This window comes from Harmonia axyridis, chromosome 3, assembly GCF_914767665.1.
Source record: "Harmonia axyridis chromosome 3, icHarAxyr1.1, whole genome shotgun sequence".
Taxonomy (NCBI): Eukaryota; Metazoa; Arthropoda; class Insecta; order Coleoptera; family Coccinellidae; genus Harmonia; species Harmonia axyridis.
The window spans coordinates 41,660,160-41,681,196 of NC_059503.1; the positions used below are offsets into that span (position 1 = coordinate 41,660,160).

Consider the following 21,037-nt stretch of genomic DNA (forward strand, 5'->3'; position numbering starts at 1 on the left):
TTTCTTGAAATCAAGATTGCCTTGGATGTCAAAAAATTTTCCAAATATGATGCTTTCGCAATTTTCTCTTTTGAGGTAAGTTTTCCTTCTTCAATCTTGATCTAGTTAATTTCTTCATTTTTTTTTCCATCTTTTGGTACCACATATGTTGCATTCGGTCGATTCGAAGTTACAAAATTTTCAAATATTCTATATACAATTTGGAATTTTTTCTAATATTCACTTTCTTTGGCCTAATATTCAAAGATTTCTATCTATAACTCCTAAAATCTACTACATATTTTTAAATTATACTATAATCTAATGAAATATATACATTTTTGTATGTTTGAGACATTAATTACTTTGGAATCCCTGATTTATCATTCGATATCCTATCCCTATCCATTTTTTACAATTTTATTAGGAATTTCAGCTAATATTACATTTTTGAGATTGCATCTAGATGTAATTCACTAGATCACAAGCTATTTCATGAAAATTAACATAGGAAATATAAAATAAATGATTATTTTTATCATTTTGAATGAAAATTGAATATTCAGTCTTTTGACTATTTTAACATTATTTACATGATCTATAAATGGTTCCTGATACTTGAGTTGAATATCTTTTGTTGATTTTATCAAATTGAACTTGAATTTTATTAGAAATATTGGATTTATGCTACTTTTATAATGTGCAAGTGAATGGAATAAATGAATAAAGTTACTCTATTTTTCTTTAAAATTATTGGATCATATCAAGTTAAAATTTATTATCTATTTGATGAATTTGCTGTAGTTTCCGAAGGATAGAGTCTGGTAATGTATTCTCATTGATTTTATAAGTTGATAATACCATTCCATAACAATATATATATATATATATAGGAAAAGTAATATTTCTTGTGCTATATTTGATGTATTGAAAGTGTAACTTTCATATGTCGATGATTTCACTGAATAAAATATAAATATTTAAATTTTAATGTGCTCTAGACCCAAGAAAGTTACACTTTCAATATATATATATATATATATATATATATATATATATATATATATATATATATATATATATCTATATATATATATATATATATATATACTCGCTCTGCTCGCCGAAAAGGCTCCGCCCTTTGGACCCCGTCACTATACCGGTAGATCCTTCACTGGGTATCTCTCTAGAAAATAAAAGATATTTTTCGGAAACCTTGTATCGTTAGCTGATTTTGAACGATTCACTCGGTATACTATGCTGATTCTAGGGTGGAATTCTATATGGTTTTTTCCTAGAACATACCGTTTCGCCCTTGCTCACATGAAAATATTTGATGCAAATAACTTTCCATGTCGACAAATCAAGGGCGGTCCCAGCCTCAAATTTTGAGGGGGTTCGCCGTTATGGGCTTCGAGTTTTTCTATGGGACCAAATACCAGATTACACCGATATCAAGCCTAACCTTCCGCCGTTTTGCAATAGATGGCTGTAACGGTAAGTGGTAGTAGAAATAAATATAATATCGTAGATGTCATACAATAAGTTTAGGTATTTGTGAACATAACGCCATCGACATGTTAGTCGATTTGTGTCTGCATCATGAAGTTATTCACGATTAACCATGTTAGCTTACGAGCCAAATTCTCGTCATTTGCGGGAGGTTTTAATTTTCCACTAAAATATGGAGAAATCTGCGGATGAGGTTCATCGAATGCTTTCAAATACCTATAGTGAGACCGATTTTGGTGGAAGAACGTACCAAGAGTGGTTTAAACGCTTCAAGAATGGTGATTTTGATGTCGAAGACCAGCATCGCGGTGAAAGAAAGAAGGTTTTTGAAGATGCAGAATTGGAGGCAATAATTGATCAAGACTCATGTCAAACGCAACAATAATTGGCAGGTTCAATAGGAGTGACGCTGAAAGCCATTTCAAAACGCCTGAAAGTCATAGGAATGATTCAGAAACAAGGAAATTGGGTGCGGTACGAGTTGAAGCCGCGAGGTGTTTGAACGGCGTTTATTTGCTTGTGAACAGCTGCTTGCAAGGCGAAGACGGAAGGGGTTTCTGCATCGGATTGGGACTGGAGACGGAAAATGGGTTCATTACGATAATTCCAAGCGCATAAAATCATGAGGATACACTGACCATGCTTCCACATCGACGGCCAAACCGAATATTTACGGTTCTAAGGTCATGCTCAGTATTTGGTGGGACCAGCTCGGCGTAGTGTATTATGACTGAAAGAATCACAGGCGATCGTTATCGAACGCAATTAATGCGTTTGTGCCGATCATTGAAAGACAAACCGCCACAATACAACGAGAGGGAAGATGAATTGATTTTACAGCATGACAATGCTCGACCCCATGTTACGGAAGTAGTCAAGATATACTTGGAAACGTTGAAATGAGAATTCGTATCCCACCCGACGTATTCTCCAGACGTTGCTCTCTCAGACTATCACTTGTTTCGATAAATAGCACACGGCTTGGCTGACCAACACTTCCGATCTTATGAAGAAATATGAAAATCGATTTGTGGATCGCTTCAAAAGATGACCAGTTTTTTCAATTCGTTCGCTGTCCGAAAGATGGGAGAAAGTAGTGACCAGCGATGGGCAATACTTTGAATTATAAATGCATAACCAGATTTTTACAATAAAGCCTCGAATTTCGCAAAAAAAGTTGTACCCTTATGTATTTGTTGTATTATAATATCATTCTTTACTTATCAGGGTTTTAACCATTCAGGTAGAAATTAACAAAAAAAATTAGATTGTTTAATATGAAAAAAAAGAGACACTTAGAAACTTCAACACAAAATCTAATTTGGTCTTTAAAAATTTGAACCCTTTGAAAACCTTGTAATCACAGCGTCCTCGTCAACATCAATGTCCCTATGAATGTTCAGGAGGACAAAATACTCCATAAAAATGGAAGCAAACGATTAAATATGTCGTTTTCCACTGAATCTTGTCATCTGAATCTTATTATTCTCCTCTATGATAGAAAAACTTTATTCAAATTAACAGAATTTTCTCAAACCAAAATACCACAGCGATATATATCGATATTTTACCCTTACATATTTCGATAGTGCCAGAAAATATCGATGCAATATATATCGATAATTTTCTGACCTTTGCCCATCCCTAGGGTAGATTTGCCGAACGCAGTCAGTAACCGTAACGATTTCATCATAACCATAGAAAAAGATTTCTCTATGATCATAACTGTCAGTCAGACGCATGTCATGCTTTTTGAAATTTTGTTACAATATAAATCGTATATTGTATTCTTTAATAATGAATAAAAAATAACCGATATCAACCAAATTCTCAGATCTCATTTCCCCAGAAATGGCAATTTCTTTCTTTGAAGAATTTGGAAGAAATGAATAATCAGAATGTGAGCGTTATTATCAGTCTTTCAAGAAGGTTTCTCATGCTTATTGGTTCGTAGTAAAATTTCAGAGAATATTGAATGATAATATAATCCCAACATTCAGATTTCAAAGTAGCACATTTCTTCTTTATAGAGACATTTATGATTCATAAGTCCAAATTTAATTAATGATTGGATGGGAAAAATTGACAAAAAGAGTTTCTGTTTGTTAGTTAAGTTGTAATCCTTTTTATGGTCCTTTTTTGTTTATTTAATAGTTGAAATATACAATTATCAGCACATTTTTCTCTGAATTTCAACTTTGAAAAAAATTTTGTCAATTCATGTCTTGCCGATGAAAATATTGATATTCTTGTAAGTCAATTCAAAATGAATAATATATATATTTCGAGGGCTATCATTCCATTGGATATTTACTTATTTGCCCTGAAATGAAGTTACAATTGAATCAATAATTGGAATAGAGGAACTGCATTCAATATTTATTTTCATTTTTGAAAAATATTGAATTTACATTATCATTCGATAAGATCTATGAGAAGACCCACAGTGAAATTTTTGTTTTGGGAATATTAAGTATAGCTATAATAAACTGAAAAGAGGCAGAATGAATAGATCTACCTTTCAAAAACTCATGGCTTATGTTGCCTCACAAGCAATCGTAATATCATATCTAGGTGTAACATCTTTAAAATTAAATTAGGTTATAAGAAGTCCCTCATTTTCAAGGTTCATCAATACTTTTTTCAGTTGAGTAAATAATTATTCTTCTATTCCATTATATATTGAGAAATACAATATATGATCAACAATAATATAGGGTGTATATATTTAGAATACAAAGAAGGACACCTTCTGAAATCTAAAAATTTGGTTAATAGTAGGTTATTTTTCATAATTTATAAAATAATACAATATTTAATTTGCAATTATATAGGTTGCATAGATTTAGAATACCAAATAGTGATTTCTAGAGAGAGACCCCAATTGAATAGAACGTATTCTTCATATTCATAAAGGAATATATTATACAATTAATAATTGCAACAATTCGAAAGACCACTTGGACATTTCTGAAGAAATAAGGCGTTTTTAGAATCTGAAAATTGTATCAATGTATTTTGCATACTCTTCTGTTGCATATTTCTTGAAGGAATATGGACAAAAATGATTTTTGTGGGTTCTGGTGAACGATCAAAGGGATACAGAATATAGGTAACAATGTCATTAGTACCAGTCGAGATGTAGTTATCATAGAAAAGGGATGATATAGAAATATCACCAGATAATCCTAATTCAGTGGTGGGCTAGTGATGAAATGAATCATGATAATGACTATATATCAGATGTCGAAATACCAGCCACCAGTACTAATCAGGATTTGAGAAGATGAAATGAGAATCAAAGACTGTTCAAGATCACATAACGTACATGTATGTTTCAGAAAATTGAGAAGATAGGAGATACATAGAAGATCTAGTTACTGTTGACGAAAACTTATCTAGATGGGACGGAGAGCAATGGAAGGCAGCGATGAAGGAAGAATATGATTCGTTCATCAGGAATAATGCCTGAGAAATTGTAGAACTGAACCTGAAGGTCCAGTGTAATGGACTATTACTGGGTGTTTAAGAAAAAGCTTAATAGTGATGGTTCGCTTTGTTATAGAACAAGACTTGTAGCTCTGGGTTTACTCAGAAGTAAAATCAAACAGGGCAATTTATGTCCTATATAGTAAATAAAATTTTGATAGATATAAGTTCCAAAAAATCAACAATTGAGCATAGTATTTACATGAATCAATAAATAACTTGCTCACTATTGTTGCATTGTACGTGGATGACTTTTTTGTTTTAAATAATGTTAATTCTGAATGAATTTTCTGATAGAAAATTTAAGTGAAAATTTTATGATAAAGAAATTAGGAGAAGCTGGAAGCTGAAAAATGTTTAGGGATGAATATTACTAGAAATTATGGGAAAGGTAGTAAAGCTATCGATTATATTCTTCAAATATGTATTGCAATAATTCAACATGTCTGATTGTAAACATGTGAAAACTCCTTTGAAAATTAAATTGAATTTTGATTCAACAAAAGAAAGTTGTAATGATGAACCATATAAAAAATTAATAGGTTCATTAACATCTTTAGTAGTATTAACTAGACCTGATATAGCATATTCTGTTAATTTCTTGAGTCAATTTTGTTGAAGTAAGAACTGCTGGCCAAATATATATTTGGCGCCAGTCCACTTCTATAAAACAACCTGCTGACAACTAATATGATCCGTCTAGTGCGCATGCGCAGCTAGAAAAGTAATATGGCCGCTAAGGTGGAGATGTCAGTTCTGTCAGACACGAATAGATAACGACGTCACACCTTAAGCAGCAAACCTAACCTCCATTTTTGTTTATATTTGTGTTTCCAAGTTTGTTAAATCCACGATTAAATTGTACAAAATACCTGTATCTGTTAATCCACCCTTACATGGTAGCAGAGCTTGTGACGTTAAAAGCAATCCACAATTAAGAAGAAGTTAAGTGTTAAGTAATAAAATGAGTTATCAAGAAGAAATGATTCAAATGGATCAATCCCACGTGCCAGCCATGGAAGTTCCAGAAAACATTTTCGAGATGCTGACCAACCAAAGTTTTGTGCGACTACTTGCAGAAAAGCTTGGAAATCTAAACAATCCGAACACGTCCACGTGTAGCGGATCCGAAATAACAGAGAAGGTGACCATGCCGGCGTTTGTGATACCGCATTACGAAAACAGTGACAAGTTAAAGGGCCACTCCAACTATAGGTCATGGAAACAAAGAGTCGAGCGTGACATGCTTGCTCTAGGACGCTCCCAATTCCTGAAATACGACATGGGTGGACCAGACTGCACAATGACTAAAGAAGAAAAGCACATGTACAATGCTCAAGTGCTACAATATTTGGAAGCATCGTTGCAGCATGCTCCCAAAACTGTGATAGAAAATGAGCAGTCAGCAGCCGAAGCTTTCCAAAAGCTGACACAAATGTTTGGAAAAAATGACGTCCAGAAGATGGTTGAACTACTGGACAACTTCGGCAAGACGGTGTTCTACCCAAGGATGAATCCGGTCAATTTCGTCTCCCAGTTCGAGAAGGGTATACAAGAATTCAAGGAACTAGGTGTTCCATTGGACCCAAAAATAGTGGTGGCGTATTTCCTTCACAAGGTTAAGAATGCTAATGGATTCCTGGCATTCTTTACAACGATGACCACTTTACCCGAGGCAACCAGAACCTATGAGTTTGTGAAAAATGCATTTCTAGAGGTAGCAAACTGCCAGTATTTCAGAGAGGTTGACAACAGTATATATACAAGTAGTAGTTTGAATGATATTTGTTCTGAATGTTTTAATGACACAGATAGGAATCTCGAGACCGAGATCAATGAAGTTTATACTGCATGTTCCTTATGTTTTGATTATCCCATTGGAGAATCTAATATGTTCACGAATAATCTCAATTCTGTTTCAGTTTTCTGCATTAAATGTGGAAAGAGTGATAATAATATATGTGATTTCTGTTTAGAGAGTCGACATGATAGGTCATATAGGGAGCCCCATACGAAGAAAGAAACAAATTCTTTCAAAAGTCCTTCGTATTTTAAACAGGAGAAAGGAGACAGTAGTCCCTATTCTATCGAGCAACTGAAAAAAATTAGGAATATGACGCCAGCTGAAAAACGAGAAGCCAGCTGTAAAAAGTGTGGTTTATTATTCCATCGGTCAGCTGCATGTACCAACACGGAGAGATTCTGTTATTACTGCCATAAAAAAGGTCACGAAAAGAAGGACTGTAGGAAACTCAAGGAATACAAACCGAGTAAGTCACTGTTTGATCTAAACAAGTTCTGTACGTTTGCAACATTTCTAGTTGATTCTGGTGCATCCCACCATGTGGTGAATGTACAAAATATTCTGTTGGATTATGAGGCTTATGATAAGCCTATACCTGTTGTTTTGGCATCGGAAACTGGGAACATAGTGTCAATGGGTCAGGGAACTCTTCCATTACTTGTACAGTTTGGAAAAAGTTCGCACATTGTACATCTAGCTAATGTTCAGTATGTCCCGGTAATAAGGGATAATGTTCTCAGTGTCCGTGCATTTAACGTTCAGTTTGGGACAAGTCTTGTACTAAATGCTAATAATGGTTTTATTTTGTCTAGAAAATTAAGAAGAAAAATATCACTAGTTTTCGTTTCGGAAGGCGTGTATAGAGTATCAGCAAGGATAAATTCAAGTGGAACGAATAATGTTAATGTTAATAATGTCAATTATAAAGAAAATAAAAGTACAAATAAAATGTTTAATCTGAAAGAAAATTCCTGTAGTAAAATGAAACTCTCAGTTATCAAAACCAATACCGTTAATAATACAAAAAGAGAAACGCGTAAGCTACGTAAAAGATTCACTCGTGATCAGTTAAAAAGGTTGGCTCAAGAAGGTAGTATGTGGCACCGTAGAATGGGTCATATATCTTCATCTTATTTAGGAAAACTACCTAAAGTTGTTCAAGGAGTTAAAGAACTCACATATAATTTAAGTACAGGTAGTTGTTCAGTTTGTTCAAAAGCGAAAATGACCAGAAAAACATGCGCGAAAGAAAGAGATAGAGCTACTAGAGCTTGTCAAATTCTTCATGCTGATCTGTTAGTTATTAATCCGCCAACACAATACACTAAGAAAAAGTATGTTTTAATCGTTCTTGATGATTATTCTAGATATGCACAAATTTTCCTGTTGAAACAAAAGTCTGAAACTTCTAAGTTTTTGAAATCTGCTCTTAATAGTCTTCAGTCATTATTTCCTGGTCCTGGTCAATTCAGTAAGTTACGGTGTGATAATGGAACAGAGTTTATCAGTGAAACAAGTCAACAAGTTCTCGATCAGTTTGGTATACAAATTCAGTTAGCAGAACCTTATCAGCATGAACATAATGGAACAGCTGAAAGGTTTAACAGAACACTCCAAGAAAGAGCTAGAAGCCTTGTTATTTGAATCAGGCTTCCCAGTTACTTTTTGGGGTTTTGCTTTTTTGACCGCTTGCTATCTATACAACCGTACGCCTCATTCATCTGTAGATTTTCTCACTCCATATGAAAAACTTTATGAGAAACAAGCCGATCTGCAAAATATAAGAATTTTTGGTTCACAAGCAGAAGTTAAAAATGAAAATGTTCCAAAAGGTAGAAAGTTGAACACAAGATCTAGTACAATGTATTTAGTAGGGTATACCGATACTGGTTATCTGTTGTATGACCCTAAAACACATAAGACAATTACATCTTGTAATGTTTTAATTAATGAAAATCTTACCTACAAGTCATGTGAATCAAAGTTATCAGTCCCTAGTGATGAACTTATAATTTCATCTGAACCACCTGAGTCCAGTAAGGACATACCTGTTATGCCTATTGATGGCAAATCTGTTGTTTCTAATGCAAACGAACCTGTTACAAACATACAAGTTGAACAAGAATCTGGTTCTGGAAGTCTAGTACAAAGGAACTCAGATAATTCAGTTGATCAAACAAGTGTAATGAATATGTTAGAAAATTTTTCAGTTAATTCTCAGATAAATAATGAGATAGAATATGAAGAAATTCCTGAGTTACAAGATTTTGATAATGAAGAGACCAGTGGACATGACATAAAAGTTTCAGTTAATGCCACAATTTTGAATCCATTTGGTTTTGTATATGATTCAAAGATATATCAGACAAGTAAAACACCTCAAACGTATCTAGAAGCAATCACCAGTTCAGAAAGTGGTAAGTGGATGACTGCCATTCAGTCAGAACTTGAAGCAATTAACCAACACAATGTTTGGGAAATTGTTGAAAGAAAACAAGGTATGAAAAGTATTCCGTTAAAATGGGTATTTACAGTTAAAGACAATGGTGTATATAAGGCTCGTTTAGTTGTTGTAGGATGCAAAGATACTGAAAAGTATACTTCTGAGGAAACTGCATCTCCTACACCAACTCTATCAGTAGTTAAATTATTATTTGCATTATCAGTTTCTAGAAAATGGCATATTGAACAGTTGGACATCAAAACAGCATTCCTTTATGGTGAAATTGATAGACCTAAATATGTAAGTGTACCTGAAGGAATCAACCTGGATAAAACTAAGGTAATTCTTAAGTTACGAAAAGCTCTTTATGGAATATCGATAGCACCAAAATGTTGGTTTATGACACTCGATAATTTTCTAAAGAATTCAGGTTTTGAACCAAATTTACGTGAACCATGTTTGTATAAGAAAGAGGAAGATAGTGAGATTATTTTGATTCTAGTATATGTTGATGATCTATTAATTACAGGTACAAGTGAAAAGCTTATTCAAGAAAATGTCAATATGTTCAAATCACGTTTTAATATCAAACAATTTGGCTATCCTACTAAGTTTCTTGGTTTGGAAATCAGTAGATCAGAAAATCAGTTGTTCCTTCATCAAACTCAATTTGTGAAGGAAATGCTTAAAGAATTTCGAATGGAAAACTCAAATTCTGTTGATACTCCATTGGTTCCTCAAGGAGATCATAAAGTTCCCGAAGTTACTAATGAAGCAGATTTTCCGTACAAGAAAGCCATAGGCTCTCTGTTGTATTTGAGTTTATTTACAAGACCCGATATATCTTTTGCTGTAGGTTATTTATCTCGATTCCAAGCCAATCCACAACAGTATCATTGGACATTAGTAAAAAGGGTTTTCAGATATTTGAAAGGTACCAGTCAGTTGGGTCTAAAATATACAGCAGGTTCCCCAACGTTGTCATGCTATTGTGATGCAGATTTTGCAGGTGATAAGAAGAGTCACAAATCTACAACCGGCTTTGTGATTTTTGCATTCGGTAATCCGGTTGTATGGAGCTCAAAACTTCAATCAACATTAGCACAAAGTTCAGCAGAAGCAGAATTTATTGCACTTACTCATGCTACTAATGAAGTTCTATTTCTAGCACAGTTATTGGCAGAAACTATGGGTATCAGTTCATTTCCTGTTGATATATATGAAGACAATGAAGCAGCAAGACAAAACTGTCTTGCAGCTACAAGTAAAAGTCGTTTAAAATATATTGCACGTAAATATTTATTAATTCGTCAACATGTAAGTGACAAGAAAATTAATATTGTGAAGATTAATACCAATGATCAGATTGCTGACATTCTTACAAAACCTTTAAGTGCAGCAAAGCTAAGTAAATTTCGTAATCACCTTGTATTCTATGAGGCTTGATTTTTCAGTTGATTTGTATACAAATAACCCAATATGTTCTCTTTTTTTTTCAGTTATCTGTTGTTTATCCATGTATTGTTTAACATACTCGGATAATACTATAATGTCTGTTGAGTATTTGTCTGTGTGGAAGGGTTCTTCGGTCCCTGGAAACATGCTATGACAATACTAAAAATCTGTTGAATATGTGTCTTTGTGGAAAGGTTCTTCGGTGCCTGGAAACATGCTATGACAATACTAAAAATCTGTTGAGTATTTGTTTGTGTGGAAAGGTTCTTCGGTTCCTGGAAACATGCTATGACAATACTAAAAATCTGTTGAATATGTGTCTGTGTGGAAAGGTTCTTCGGTTCCTGGAAACATGCTTAGACAATACTAAAAAAAATCTGTTGAGTATTTGTTTGTGTGGAAAGGTTCTTCGGTTCCTGGACAATACTAAAAATCTGTTGTGTATTTGTCGGAGTTTTTATTGAAAGGTTCTTCGGTTCCTGGAAATATACTCTAATAAATATGTTTATATGTTAAGTGTTTATTTCAAGTCATGTAGAAGGGTCTCCGGTCCCTGGTTACATACTTTCATAAACACTAGTGTCTTGATTTGAAGGGTCTCCGGTCCCTGGTAATGATAGATGCGAAAGCAAAAAAAAATTCGGACACGTATGTGTGTGATGAATTAATCAAGTTAGTTCTTTATGAAGGAACTTAATATGTATCTGTTATATGTATATGTTGATCTGGTGGTATAATATCACTTGTTGGAAGGGTCTCCGGTCCCTGGAAACAATGTATTGATACCATACAAAATATTAAGGAAAGTTGGTTCGCTATAAGGAACCCTATTCGATTGCCTACAGTAACAGCCTCTACGGTTCCACTGACAATCCTGTTGATTTAGTTTTAAGGCTTGATTTATATAAACTCAAATGAAATATTAACTATTATTTGTATTTATTGTACTGTATATATTCTATTTTAACTATTGAAATCAGTTGGTTGGAACTTATCTGTATATGTCTTATCTGTTGACTAGTTGTCAGTTCCTCAGTTTGGGAGGGGGTGTTGAAGTAAGAACTGCTGGCCAAATATATATTTGGCGCCAGTCCACTTCTATAAAACAACCTGCTGACAACTAATATGATCCGTCTAGTGCGCATGCGCAGCTAGAAAAGTAATATGGCCGCTAAGGTGGAGATGTCAGTTCTGTCAGACACGAATAGATAACGACGTCACACCTTAAGCAGCAAACCTAACCTCCATTTTTGTTTATATTTGTGTTTCCAAGTTTGTTAAATCCACGATTAAATTGTACAAAATACCTGTATCTGTTAATCCACCCTTACAAATTTACTAATTATCTCATTTTTGAACACTGGAAAAGAGCAAAACTCATTTCAAGATACAAAGATCATTGTTCAGTCAAAAGGACCTGAAATCGGTACTAAAATGGTATCGGCCAATACTTTTGACCCATATTAGTGGGTTCGATAACTACACTGACTTGATTTTTTCAAATGTTAACTTTGGATTTGAATCAATGAATAATTTAATTTTTACCAAAATGAAAAGCAATGAATGAATCAGTAAGATAGCATTTTTGAACTGGCCATATAGCAACTATTCCTATAACGATTAAAAGATTGGAAACTTTAGTGAACAAATAGGTACCTATCTACATTTTTATACAAGTTTGATCATTCATTCATGACATGGAAATTTTCAATAAATAGTTGCTTTTTCAAGTATTTTATACCTTAATTGAATTGCTGGAAAATTGATACCAATTTCGAAAGTAACTGTCATGTTAAAATTCTTCATATTTCTTGAGTCAATTTAATAATTATCTCATTGTTGAACACTGGAAAAGTGCAAAATTCATTTCGAGATACAAAGATCATTGTTCAATTTTTACTTCAGTCAAAAGGACCTGAGTATTTGAAATCGGTACTAAAATTGTATCGGCCAATACTATCCACCCCTATTAATGGGTTCGATAACTACACTGACTTGATTTTTCAAATGTTAACTTTGGATCTGAATCAATGAATAATTTAATTTTTACCAAAATGAAAAGCAATGAATAAATCAGTAGGATAGCATTTTTGAACTGGCCATATAGCACCTATTCCTATAACGATTAAAAGATTGGAAACTTAAGTGAACAAATAGGTATATATATTTTTATAAAAGTTTAATCATTCATTCATGACATCGAAAGTCTAATAAATAGTTACTTTTTGAAGTATTTTATACCTACATTGAATTGCTGGAAAATTGATACCAATTTCGAAAGTAACTGCCATGTTAAAATTTGTCATATACTGAATGATCCTTCAAATTTTATTTCTGTAGTAACATTTTGACTAGTAATTGAAGTGAAAAATTTGAACTGATTTGATATAAGTATATTCTCGTCATCCATGGATAATTTGATTGTTTAACAAAAAAATTGAGAATAAATATTATTTTGAAGAAAATCTAATCCCCAAACTTCAACTGAAGAAGACCATATATTATTGAAATCAATATCTTCAAAGAACTATTCAAAAGACTTATAATGGAATTTAGAATATGTTCACGTCCTTTTTTTCAACCCCGACTCATTGACGATGTTAGAACCGAGCGGACGGTATCAGATACGACCGATCGCCCCGGTCCCCATCGTCATTTACGTTGTGCATCGGTCTGCCCGAGATTACGTGGTGCATCGGTAAGATCCAATTCACGTTCTGCATCGGTAAGATCCAGTTCACGTGGTGCATCGGTAAGATCGAGAATATGTCTTTCTCAAATTTATAGTCATATATGATATGATGCATAAGTCCAAATTCAATTAATTCACATTTAAAGTGAATTTTATTTTTATAAATATTCAGTATAGCTATAATAAACAAACTAAAAAGAGACAGAATGAATAGACTTGCCTTTAAAATACTCATAGCCTGTGTTACCTCATAAGCAATTATAATATCATATCTTGGTGGAACCTTCTTGAGAAATCAGGTTATAAGTTTCAGAATCGCTAATTTCCAGGGTTTATTAATACATGTTTCAGTTGAGCGGCAAATAATATAACAGGGTATATATAGTTGAAATTATTCATATGAAAGATTTGACTTATTCATTATAAATTCAACAGCACTGCACTCAAATTCTTCAAAAACGGATTGGTCACTTATTTTTTTGCACTCTTCTGTCGTAAAAGTGTATATTTTAGATATTCGAAAAACTCATGGAAACTTTTGACTGTCATCTGACTAACTTGGTTCTTTTTTCCAGTAATAAAGTCAATTGTGAATTATCTATAAGAAGTTTTTCCATCTGTTCAATACTGTTTCATAGCAGCACAACTTTTACTCCAATCCAAGACTGAATTGATGAATGAAGCTTCTGTTCTCTTTTGTAGTTCCATCTTCTGTCGCAATATTCAAATTCTGACGAATGAGAATATAGTTTTATAGTTTGTGGAAAATAAACGAAAAATTCCTGAAATAAAGTAACATTCATCCATTTGAATCAATAATACAAACCCTTCAAACGAACCTGAACTGAGGAAAATGCTTTCGATGATATCAATGTTCATTTCCAAATTTTGACAAATATCTATCGAATATTTGATTCGCCGAAGACTTTGCATTTTATCTGTTATTTAAATATCAAATAACAATTTTGGAAACTGCAAACTTTCTCAAGAACTTTCATATATCGAAATGGAATATTTATTATTAACATGACACTGACATTGAAATTGTCCACAGATACCACAGAAATATGGGACTTGAAATGTCAGAATAATGCGAAACACCCCGTATACTTGAAAACCGCGAGGAGAATCGAAGGTTTTGGATTTTTCCTGGGATCTCGAGATGATTTTGAGGGGGGTCTTATTCTTGTCATTTTTGCTCTGGATGGTCCCATATATATCAAAAATAGATGAACACAAAAATTGCATTAAAAAAGAGATTACAACTTCATCTCTTTTCCAACATACGAAAAGCACAGGCCATTCCATCGATTCTTAAAATGCTAAACAACTTGCAAATATAGAAATATATAATAAACGCCTAGTGAGGGAAGCAATAGAGATTGAGAAACGGGAGAATATGAATAAGAGAGATGATTCTTAGACACTGTCTGCATTCTGGAGAGCAATAATAATAGACAAAAATTCAAAAACAACATTGAATGAACCGAGCGAAGACAAACCAACGTCTAACGAAAATAAGAACACGGCGCATCACAGAGAAGGAAGGGATAACACCAATGAAGATGTTGAAACCGAACCGCGATACAATCTGCGGCGCAGGAAGGCACTATTGAAGCCTGAAGCTTTAGAGCATTGAATATTTGTATGTCAACATAGAACTTGTTGATTAGTTTTTTAATCATAGTAGTTTGAGAAAAAAAAAGAGAGTTGAGTTATATTGATTGAATAAATCAGTCGCAAAAACGAGTTCATAATTTTATTATTTTCATCTAGAAAAGATCTGTTTTTTATACTTCAACATGGTAGAAGAGCGCGGTTTGTAGATTATAAAACAGAAGTCTACATCTGGAAAAATAAAATAATAAAAAAGTTCCGTAAAAAGTATTTGTGACAGAAAGTTTTTCTCCTTCAATAAGAAGTAAAAAAGTATTTTGGTGGAGTAAATAATGGATGCCAGCAAAGTACAGATAGGCTTACTAGAGGGAAAAGAAAATTGGTCGACTTGGAAGTACAAGATTGGTATTTTACTGAGGTCAGTGAAAAAAGGATTGGAAGTTTTAGAGGGCAAACTTCAAGCTCCTAAACCCTTGGAAGAAAATGCAACGCAAGAAGACAAATCCAAGTATGACAAAAATCTTATGGAATTCAATCAAGCTGATAGCAGTGCTCTTTTAATTTTGACTGTCAATATGACACAAGAAACTTTGGAAAAAGTCATGCGTTTTTCGACTGCAAGAGATGTTTGACTGGAATTGCACAGACTTATGGATGGAAATGTCGAGAAAAAGACATATGATGTTTGTATGCAATTTTTCAGTTACGTAAAACAAGCAGATGATGATATCGCAATGCATACTTCGAAGCTGAAGAATTTGTGGAACAGTTTACAAAAAGAAATTTCCAAAGATAAAATTACAAATGGAAAGACATGTAATTGTGAGTTACCTGAAATTCTTCTCATTTGTAAAATATTAGACACGTTGCCTGCAGAGTATTTTTCATTCAAGTCTAGCTGGAGCTTAATGTCCGATACAGACAAAAATGTGGACAATTTGACAAGCCAGTTATGTGTATATGAGAAAGCACTAACAACAAAGTCTGAAAGCCGACAAGAGGTTCTTTATAGTGGTGCATACAAAAGAAATAACTTGATATGCAATTACTGCAAACTGAAAGGGCATAAAGCGAAAGATTGTTCAAATTGAAAGCAGATGGTAAGCCACCAAAACCTGTGAAACCTAAAAAGAACAATGGAGTGAAAACAAAAAACGTTTCTTTATTAACAGTCCCAAGTGATGTGTTGTTTTGCGAGAATGATAAGGACAATTGGTATGTTGATAATGGGGCAACAAACCACATCACCAACCAAAGTGAGTTGTTTGAAACCTTCAAACCATTTGATCAAAATCACCAAGTAAAAACAGCAATAGGGACTCCGTACCAGCGATTGGATTTGGTAAAACTCATGTACAATCTTGGGTGAAGGGAGAAAAATACGAGTTTTTTCTATCTCAAGTATGGTATGTCCCAAGTATAAGAAAAAAATTGTTTTCAACATTATCAGCACAAGATAAAAACCCTGACAGTGAATTTGTTTCTAAGGCTGAAGAATGCTATTTCAAATTATCTGGAGAAAAATTGATTATGGGTTCGAGAAGTCTCTCAGGAGGCCCAAATAAACTTGATATGAAAGCCATAAGAGCAGAAACTTGAAATGAAATCAATTTTATTAATAAGGAAAATGCATTACAGCTCTACCACGAAAGATTTGGCCACCAGAATAAAAGACATGTGAGAACAGTATTGAAGCGTGAACTAGGCATTGAAGTCAACCTAGATAGTGACGTTTGCGAGGGGTGTGTTTATGGAAAAGCTCATGTACTCAAATTTGGTACAAGGGAACGAGCCAGCTCACCTGGTTTACTGATACATTCAGATGTTTGTGGACCTTTCGAAAGCAAGTCAAAATCTGGTTACCGCTACTATGTGCAGATACCGTTTTGTCTATTTTATCAAGCACAAATCTGAAGTTGTAGAAAAACTGAAAACAGTAATTGCTGAAATCAAAGCTGAAGGATATGGCATAAGAGAGATTTTGTCAGATAACGGCAGTGAATTCGACAATGGGCAAGTACGAAAAATTCTATGCCATCATGGAATCAGACAAAGACTAATAATGCCATACACACCTCAACAAAACGGTTGTGCTGAAAGGGAGAACAGAACAGTTGTAGAGACAGCAAGAGCTTTGATGCACGCAAGAGAAGGATTATTCGATCAGACTTTTTGGGCAGAAATGGTGAATACAGCTATATACATTTTAAACCGAACAAGCAATTCAGGGATCGATAATCAATCACCTTTTGAGGTATGGCACAAGAAGAAGCCTAATCTCAAGCATCTTAGAATTATAGGTAGTACTTGCTATGCTCATGTTCCGAAAAAAACCGGAAGAAAATGGATAAGAAAGCAGTCAAAGGTGTTCTCATGGGTTATGATAACGACGATGGATACAGAATTTGGTCATTTGAAAAAAGGAGATTTTTCAGATCAAGAGATGTCATTTTTGATGAGTGTAAATCCTTACAGATAATGAATGAGACTGTCTCCTTAATTCGATGTCGTCTTCTCTAATCTCATCAAAGACAATCTCTTCAGTTTTATGTTCGTCTTCTACAACATTTTGCTTTGCTTCTACAGCTTCTCTCTGTGTCTTTCTCATTTCTGGATTTACATGGATATCTTCTATCATTGCTGTTTCGTATTGATCTTCAAATTCATCATTTTTCAGTGAATCCTTATTTTTTATGAATTCAAGAACATCTTCTTGTGGAAGTGTAGAAAGATTCTCTTTCTCAGTCTCATTCATTATCTGTAAGGATTTACACTCATCAAAAATGACATCTCTTGATCTGAAAAATCTCCTTTTTTCAAATGACCAAATTCTGTATCCATCGTCGTTATCATAACCCATGAGAACACCTTTGACTGCTTTCTTATCCATTTTCTTCCGGTTTTTTTCGGAACATGAGCATAGCAAGTACTACCTATAATTCTAAGATGCTTGAGATTAGGCTTCTTCTTGTGCCATACCTCAAAAGGTGATTGATTATCGATCCCTGAATTGCTTGTTCGGTTTAAAATGTATATAGCTGTATTCACCATTTCTGCCCAAAAAGTCTGATCGAATAATCCTTCTCTTGCGTGCATCAAAGCTCTTGCTGTCTCTACAACTGTTCTGTTCTCCCTTTCAGCACAACCGTTTTGTTGAGGTGTGTATGGCATTATTAGTCTTTGTCTGATTCCATGATGGCATAGAATTTTTCGTACTTGCCCATTGTCGAATTCACTGCCGTTATCTGACAAAATCTCTCTTATGCCATATCCTTCAGCTTTGATTTCAGCAATTACTGTTTTCAGTTTTTCTACAACTTCAGATTTGTGCTTGATAAAATAGACAAAACGGTATCTGCACATAGTAGCGGTAACCAGATTTTGACTTGCTTTCGAAAGGTCCACAAACATCTGAATGGATACAGCCATTTTAAATTTTTATAATGAGCTAATTCACCCCTGGAAACCGGAACACTGAAATTTTTGCAAGTATAAGATATACCATTTGAACCTTGGAAATAAGCTACTAAATTGGAAAAACCATCATAAACTCACTTTTAACATTCCATTTGTTGAACAAAGTAGTATTTATAATACAATAAATGAGTTATCCCAATTTCATTGACGATGAAGATTAAATATTTTTCTCTTGATTTTCTATTTCATTTTCGATAATCATAACGAATTGAGCTCGCTACCACCCATATTGGCTCAGCTCTGATATTCATAATTCATATCCATTCATTTATTATATCGCATTTATAATATATCGTTGTTCATTTCGTAAAAGAATTGTCATTTAACCTTACATTCTCAAATAAATAATATTCATCTGTGAAAATTCTAACACAGACTATTAGTCTGTGCTTTTAAGTTTGAACCTCAAATTTCGAGTGTTGCAAATTTAAACACAGCAGTTCGAATAATCTATGTTCTAACCTAAAATATTCATTTTCATTTCCTGTTTACACTGTTATTGTGATATGATATTTGATATTATGTTTGAAGATTTGAAGAAACCTAACAGAATATTGAAGCTCCATACATATTTTCAAGAAATTAAATAACAATTTCCAAAATAATTGTGTGGATACAAAATAAATAAGTGTGCATTCTGATAGAAAGCAATTCCTTTATGAAATGAAGCATTTGATTTGTTCCAACTATCTCATAAAAATATTGATCTGCATCAATATTTTTGAAGCCATCAGTGTGAAAATATGGAAATAAGGTTTTATGGCTCTGTAATCAATGGAAAATAATGAACTCCACTTGTAATCAAATTTGTACTATAATATGTACCTACATTATAGCCAACCCTGCTACATGATTCATCTTGATTTTGCCATTGAAAATAAATGAGAAATATTCAATATAAATATCCACAATTTCTGTTGCCTGTTTCTTTCAACTCAACTATTTGTTTTCACATTAAAACAATTATGGCACTCTTGGAAGTATGTCAATCATATACTCTAGGATGAATTTATGGAATAGCAAAAGAATAAAAGTATTCAATCTCAATCAATTGAAAATTTGTCTAGTATGTACCTAGTGCTATGTTTCGATGTGAGTTTGAATGGCCCGAAGAAGAATATAGTGTTGTTCGATAGCATCAATCTTTAGTGGGATATTGATGGTTTTCATTATAATGGGACTATTTTGTGGAAACTTTCTTAAACATGGGCTTTATGGGTTATCTGGACTTTTCAAAAAGAATGTTGATTTTAATGAAGTATCTTCTTATTATCAGAGCTGTGCCAAAGCTCAGTAATTTGTAATCAAATTGAGAAGTTGAGGTGAGCTTATTCAAATAACTTCATTTTCAAACTAAGTTGGCTAGTACTTCAATTCTAAAACCTGAGACATGACATCATAGTAAATATTCATTTCTGTGAATTTTTTTCCACAACAGAACAGAGTTGCATTTAGCCAAAGTACCCAATTTTTTCAATTCCACAGATAATTTTTTTTTTTTAAGATCAAGTTACTCGAAAACGGCGCTTTGTACAAGAAAATATGAAGAATACTTTTATTTTTCAAATTAGCCAAATTTTCTTCAATGAACGTTCAAATTACTTTTGAGAGTTGGGTTCTTTGAATTTCTGGTATTTTTATGGGATGTAATGTTCAAAATGAAGAAACTGAAAGATGTGTAGGGCATCTTGTGTTCGGAAAAGATGTATCACATCAAGGAATAGCTATATTCCAAAAATCATTTCCTTCGATAGAACCATTTACGAGATATAGCCGAAAATCAAATTTTTTAATCGATTTTCAACAGCCTGTATCTTTGTAACCGGGCCGAATCGGAAAAAATTATTGAGGAAAAAAGTGTTTCTTTTGACTTCAGGAATCTTCGGTTTAAATATATGTACAAGTCAAAGTCTCACCCTGTATATACAGAATGTGATACTTTCCTAAAGTAATTAATAAACAATGGTTTAAGGGGTGTTGGAAAAACTTCAATTGTTACTATCTTCTTTAATTCATCGGTCGACGTTTCGATCCTTGGTTGGGATCTTCTTCAGGACTTCTATAAAACAAACAACATACAATTATAACACAAACATTGCAGAAAAGACAACATGTTAAAACGCACCGAAATGCGAAGAGCTACCAGATCTTAAGTTGCACTGAATCTTATACAGATTTGGAGGAAAAATTATTTTTGAACACAAAATAGTCTTTAATACAATAACGTCTTTAATATTCATCAATTCCCTATCACACACCTCTTTATTTTCTTGATAATTCTTTTGAAAAAACTTTCTTCACTCATCTGACAACTGCGTAAAAACGAAAGGGGTAGGGTTAGGTCGGGTTCATAGAACATAATAGATCTTCAACTGACATTCGAGAACATAGAACTTGATGAGTCCAACAATTCACTCTTACTAAATTGGTTTGAATGTATTAGATATGAATAAATGTTACTTATATTCTCTATATCCTTTCTGTAGTTCATGGAATTTTCATGTCGCTTAATGTGAACCATCTCTAGGAAACATCTTTTCCTCATATTCTCCTCGTACTCTAAAACTCT

At 33.5% G+C, this 21,037-nt stretch overlaps 2 protein-coding genes across 3 annotated transcripts in view; one reads left to right on the forward strand and one right to left on the reverse strand.

Annotated features, from left to right (window-relative positions):
* The window catches only part of LOC123676379 (43 kDa receptor-associated protein of the synapse homolog), a 372,949-nt gene that overhangs the window by 11,281 nt on the left and 340,631 nt on the right, over positions 1 to 21,037 (reverse strand). The gene's annotated exons all lie outside the window — the stretch shown is intronic.
* On the forward strand, positions 5,600 to 7,740 carry LOC123676380. Its single transcript, XM_045612258.1, has 3 exons — positions 5,600 to 6,734; positions 6,957 to 7,250; positions 7,597 to 7,740. Exons 1-3 carry the CDS (start codon positions 5,945 to 5,947, stop codon positions 7,602 to 7,604), a joined length of 1,092 nt encoding a protein of 363 aa, XP_045468214.1. The 5' UTR covers positions 5,600 to 5,944; the 3' UTR covers positions 7,605 to 7,740.